This window comes from Delphinus delphis, chromosome 7 (assembly GCF_949987515.2).
Source record: "Delphinus delphis chromosome 7, mDelDel1.2, whole genome shotgun sequence".
In the NCBI taxonomy this organism is placed as follows: domain Eukaryota; kingdom Metazoa; phylum Chordata; class Mammalia; order Artiodactyla; family Delphinidae; genus Delphinus; species Delphinus delphis.
In genome coordinates, this window is record NC_082689.1 from 56,874,185 (window position 1) to 56,880,184 (window position 6,000).

The window sequence follows — 6,000 nt, forward strand, 5'->3', positions numbered from 1 at the left end:
CTTGGGCTACTCTCTTAGGAATTCTGTTCTTTCTTTCTTTTTTTTTTTTTAAAGCCTCCAAAGGTAAGGCTGGGCAGCCTTGAATCTGAGGGAAATGCCCATTGTCACTCCCAAATCCATGGTACAGAGCCTCGGAAGCCCGGCTGGGAGCCGAGACAAAAGCAGCCGGGCCGCCGGCGGTGGAGGATATATTTCTCGCTCTACAAGTTGCCCAGCGCACCCTTGGGCTCCCAGCCCACCTCGAGCACCGGAAAGGAAGTGGGGAAATGGCTATTTCTGGCCTAATCGATTGCCTTTGCCAATGGCTTTCTGATTTTATTCCAGAGGAGCTGCCTTTGCCTGTAGCACGGGTTTTCCTCCAAGACATGGCCCCCTGTCAACAACGAATGGTGCTCCCCACATCGCGGGGGGTAAACTGAGAAGCTAAAATTGCCCTCCTCTTCTGCCTAACCAATGGAGGTCTGGGCAAATCTATTCCAGTGTTCCCAACCTGGCACTGATGTGCAGCCATCCCTCTTCCACCCTAGGAAATGGCTCCCCTAAAGGGTTCTGTCTTGGAACTGGGAAAGACTCTTCGTTTTCGGGAGGAAGTTTAAAACTCTGAATAAATACTGAGTCTCCCAAATACTACTTGGATGAGGGTTTTAAGGCTCAGACCCCCTAAGAAAGGGGACAAATGAAAAGGACGTGTTTTGTGAAGCTGCTTGAATCTATCGGAGACCCTCTGAAACCACAGTACGACATGGGGTAACGAATTCTCTGTCAGATCATCCCCCCAAGGCCTCTCCTCTCTTCTCCCTGGCCAGACTAAAATCTGGACCCTCTTGGGCTGAGGATCCTGCAATCTATCTATCTATCTATACACACACACACACACACACACACACGTGAAAGCTGGCTGGAGTTTTCTGAGCCATGGTGGTAGCTTGAACATTGGACTTCATGGGAAGTCATATTTATCTGTAAATTCTCTTTCGGTCACCCTTCGTGTATTTTCTTGCCTCCCAGATACAATGGCTCCAACCAGCATTTTGTAATTAAATAGGGGGAGGATTAACTGGGGAAAACCTTTTCTTCCTTTAAAAATTTTTTTCTTGTAGGCCACCAAAAGGTAATGACTGAGCATAAAATCCTTCCACAAGGAAACCAGGGCAACGTGGGATGGGAAAACTCACCCATCCTCGACTTCACTTTGGCCTGGCTGTCTTGCGCTTGGGATGGGGGTGGGGGTGGGGATGGGGATGGGGGTGGGGGTGGGGGTGAGGGAAATGGGGGCTGAATTGGATCCGATGCAATGCTAGGTTGCTGCTTGTCCTTGCTCCTGTAATGGAGGCCTGGCGGCTTCCAGGTGGGCAAGACAGATTTTAACCCAGCCCCTCATGATGGCACACGAGCCAGAAATCCCCAAGACTCCACTGAAAGCATTAAAAATAACACAACCAAAACCAAAGAGAGGAAGACACACAAGTGGGGAGCTGCGAGGAAAATGCGGTTTGGCACAGGCTTAACTTACCAGGCTGAGACTAGAGGGGAAGCTCACACCCACTGACAAATCAATTATGTTACTATCATGGGGGGAGGGGGAGAGGGGACCCTCCTTCCTTCCAACTAGGAAAACAGTACACACAGTCTGGATTATCACTCCCCTGACCACTGCCAAATTTCAGCACAAAAGACCCCCTTCAGCTTTTCTCTCCCATTTCCCCTCCCCTGCTCTCTACCACCCAGTCAACTGACCCAAACAAGCAGTTTAACAGGAAGACAATCTCACCAAAGTCTTTCATTTCCACCGTAACATATTTCCATGTCAGAAAGCAGAGGAAGTACGCTCGTTTCCAGAGTTTATTGCATTATACATGCGACCAGAACATGCACAGAAAGGACAAGTTGCTGTTGTACTTCTACCAAACCATAGATGCACCACAAGGGAAAGGCTACAAGGCAAATTCTCAATATTCCATCTCACCAAGGACAATTGCTAAACTCATTTGCAAAAAGATACATTGTAATGTGCTTTTTTAGTCCCTACCCCCAAAGCTTGTGGGTTTTCTTAATCTTTTTAAAATATATATGTAAAAGTACTTTTAAGTACTGGATGTACTCAAAACACCATGAGCTCATGGACTAACCACACACACAGACCTTTTGTGTTAGGAAAAAGTCACATTGCTGGATGGACGAGTGGATTGATGGATGCTCTACAGTTCCAATAAGTTAAGACCCAAACGAAAATTCTCAGTAATAGTTACCCTGCATTACGATGAAAAAAATAATAAATTACATGTGCTAGTTTATATATATATATATATATATATATATATATATATATATATATATACTCATAGGGATTACAGATCACTTGCAGCACGAACAGAATGACCCCAAAGTCACATTCTAGCAGGAAACAAAAACAAAAACAAAATCAAAAAACAAAGAGCAATGAAGGTTTTGTGTCCGCCTTCCCAGTCCTCCAGCACTCGGCCCTGGAAGTCGGTGCCCCCTCTCCGATCCTGGCCTCTGACGGGCCTCGGACCTAAGAGAAGGTGAGGTTGGCGGTCAGTTCTCGGATCCGGTTCTCTCGGCTCATCTTCTTGAGTTTCATTCGGCGGTTTTGAAACCAAATCTTGACCTGCCTGTCGGTGAGGTTAACGCTCTTACTGATCTCTAGGCGGCGCTCGCGGGTGAGGTACATATTGAACAAGAACTCTTTTTCTAATTCCAGCGTTTGGTGCTTAGTGTAAGGGCACCTCTTCTTTCTGCCACTCTTTGCAGTGAGCCAATTGCTGGTTGGAGTATCAGACTTGATTTCCTCTAACAAAATTAAAGGGAGAAGAAGAAAAAAAATCAAGAATTTTTTTTTCTCTCAGTCTGTTCAAATGTACCCTTGGCCATGACCCCTCTGGCAGCCAGGCCCTTTGGGAAATGCTGGTATTACACATTACTCACACGAAGTAGGCCCTGGAAGGGATTTGTAAATGATGCCAGATTAGTTAAAATACCCCAAAATGACACGATGGATGGGTACTCTTGCCCTCTGTGTCAGTGTTCCCTCTCTCTCTCTCTCTCTCTCTCCTTTCTGACCTGCACAAAATATTAGTACAATAGTAAACTTTCAGGATCTCACCAGCAACATTCTAAGTGATCATCTTACAACGGGACTAGAGTGGAAGAAGCAAGTCACAGCCTGACAAGCCTACAAACGCCACTGCTTCCTCAGATCCTCATGTCTGCCTCTTCTTTCCCACTTCTCCTAGGCAGGCAGGGAGCCCCGCACAGCCAGGTTTATAGGTACCAATTCTCTTTCAAAAGATAACCGAGTACACCTTCTCCGCCCTGCTTGGGCATCGTTGTGTGCCCAAGAATTTCCTGAATTCTTATGCCTTCTTGCCCCCACACAAAAACATTCTCCCAGAAATGTAGCTCCTTGCTGTGGCCCAACTCTGAGCACTGGGGGAGAGGATCAGGGGCAGAAAAGCCAGAGCCCCTGGCTCTTTGCCCTGCCCAGCCCTCAGGCTGGCCCTGCTGGGTGGGCCACACACATTCCATTCTCTCCCCCTTCTGCCTTTGCCCACTTTGCAAATGGATTGCAAAGCTTGAGGCACTTTCCCCAGACAAAGCCAAGGTTACCTAGCTCCGCAGAGGCAAGGAGCCCTGCTCTTTCTTCGGCCCAAGCACCAACCGGCCCAGCTACCTCATTCCCCTTGCCGCCCCCAAGCTCGCAGGATGCGGGGTGCATACACTTGAACACGAACACGGTGCCTTGGACCACCTTAAAATCATCATTGGGTGAAAGGCGGGGCTGGGACTACAAATCTGAGCAGGAGAAAGGAGGTTCTGGGGCCGTGTTTACCAGCCGCAGGTCTCATTTGCGCTCTTTTGTTGCATTTCAGGTCTAGCTCAGGAAAAATAAACCCAGCAAGCCCTTCCTCTGCCGGGGCGCCATCAGCGCGGGGCCAGGAGTAGCCAGGAGGGCGAGGGCAGCGCGGGAAAAGCGGAAACCATCTCGGGACTAAGATTGCCCCTCTAAGAGCGGGGAGGAGTGGCACTTGCCAGTCGGGGCCCCAAGCTGCCGCGTTCGGCACTGGGCACCCAGGCGTTCCCTCTCTCTGCCGGGTTCCCGGGCTGCGCGCCCCGCTGGGGTGGCAACTCTGCTCATACCGACCTTTGCTTTCCTTCTCCTGTACTTCGGGACTGGACACGGAGACCTCAGCCAGGCAGCTCCTCTCTTCTGGAAGGCCGCCCTTGGCCTCGGGGCTCTCCACCTGGGAGACTTTGGCGGGCTCCTGGCCACTTGCGGGCTCGTTCATCTTCTTTTCCATCTGCAGCTGGGCGGCCGAGAGCTGCGGCTTGGCTGCGCCACGAGGGTTGAGCTGGAGCATGACTGTGGAGCTGCCTTCGGGGCTGTTATTGTACTCTTGGGTTTTCCCGGTGGCGTAGGTCTGACTCAGTCTAAAATATCCAGGGACAGGAACCTCAGGGTTCTCAACGGGACAGGACTCAGGGACCAGCCTCTGGTACGAAGGGACCTCAGCAGAAATGAGTTTGTTGCGCTTATCAGAATACATGCAGCAATTGGATTCTTCCTTAATGTTGGTGGTGAAGGAGCAAGTAGGGACTTGCTGTGTAACAGGTTGCTCTATTCGACAAGATCTGTTCGGGTCTGTCCAACTGTCTACTTGAGGTATATACGGATGCACATTCATACCCATATTTTGGTGGTTCACTTCTCTTTTGGCCAGAGACGGGAGTAGTCCACAGGTTTGCATTCCATAGGTCCCCATGTCTGCGCTAGGTGGTGGCATGTACATGCCGGCGCTGCTCGAATAAAAACTGTCACTCCTGCAGGCACTGATCAAGGAATCTACTAAAAAAGTATTAGCAGCAGGAGAGCTGTTGGGAAAGGACATTTTGGGGAGGAATTTGAAGAAGAGAGATTGTGTCCTTTGTAGGCTGACATCTCTACGAAAACATTCCCCGTGTAATTGTGGATGCCTCTGTCGACCACATGACAACCAAGCCAATGAGATTTGAAAATGGCCTTGAGCCGCAGCCTCCTCGCAGGTCACGTGCTCCAGAGCCCGGCCAGCCGGCCGCGTAAGCACGGACAACAGCGACATCTACTACGCGCCCGCGATAGTGCGCGCTGGAAACAACCGGCCCAGCACTCTCCGCCGTCCGCCAGCCTCCCGGTGCTCGCTCGGCCCGCCCGCCCGCACGCCCCACTCGCGTCCCCCACTCCAGCCGCTGGGCCCCGCAGGCAGAAGGAAAGGCTCGGCCCGAGGGGTCTCCGGGAGGACACACGCAGGGAGGGAAGCCGGGGCGCCGTGGCGCCAGCACACAGAAGCATTCTCCGCACACGCCCAGGCAGAAGGCGCCCAAGAGGGCCGGGGCCAGGGCGGGGTTGGGGGCCCAGCCTGGTTCATTTTGTCCCAGGCAGCCTGGGAAGGTGAGTTGGATTCCCCAGGCTCTGAGACATACCACCCCAGGGGTCCACAGCAAAGAGGTCTGGTGCGGAGACGCGGCCAAGATATCCTGGGGAGCGGAGGCGAGAAGGGCCGCGAGAGCCGAGAGGCCACGCAGCTGGCCGGCCACGCAGCTGGCCGGCCCCACGGAACCCCGAGGACCGGCCCGGCCCCGGCGCTGTCCTCTGACTCGGCCCGCCTGCCCCATCCCCCGGCGCCTCCGCGCCCCGGTGGGCTACCCGAGCTTTCGGCTCTCCGTGGAACCACACCCCAATCTCTGAGGGTCGGGCCGCTGGGAGCTTTCAGCCCGAGACAGTCCCTCGCCAGCAGTTCGCTATCCGCGAAAGCATCCCCCGGGTTCCCAGCGGAAGAACTAAACCAACTAAACCGAGGATTCCCTCCCCACACGCCCTGATAGTAGAGGGCAAAGAGGAAGGAAGAGAGAAAAGAATGTTTTCTAGGAAAGGAGGAAACTCTCGCCCTCAGACTCCAGAAGTTTTAGAAAACTGACTGGGCCAAGCAGGAGAGAGAGAGATGC

At 52.4% G+C, this 6,000-nt stretch overlaps 1 protein-coding gene across 1 annotated transcript; it reads right to left on the reverse strand.

Annotated features, from left to right (window-relative positions):
- Nucleotides 1–2,408: 2,408 nt before the first annotated feature.
- On the reverse strand, nucleotides 2,409–5,099 carry HOXD10 (homeobox D10). Its single transcript, XM_060015641.1, has 2 exons — nucleotides 4,163–5,099; nucleotides 2,409–2,811 (listed from the first exon to the last, which is right to left on the reverse strand). Exons 1-2 carry the CDS (start codon nucleotides 4,905–4,907, stop codon nucleotides 2,534–2,536), a joined length of 1,023 nt encoding a protein of 340 aa, XP_059871624.1. The 5' UTR covers nucleotides 4,908–5,099; the 3' UTR covers nucleotides 2,409–2,533.
- Nucleotides 5,100–6,000: the final 901 nt, after the last annotated feature.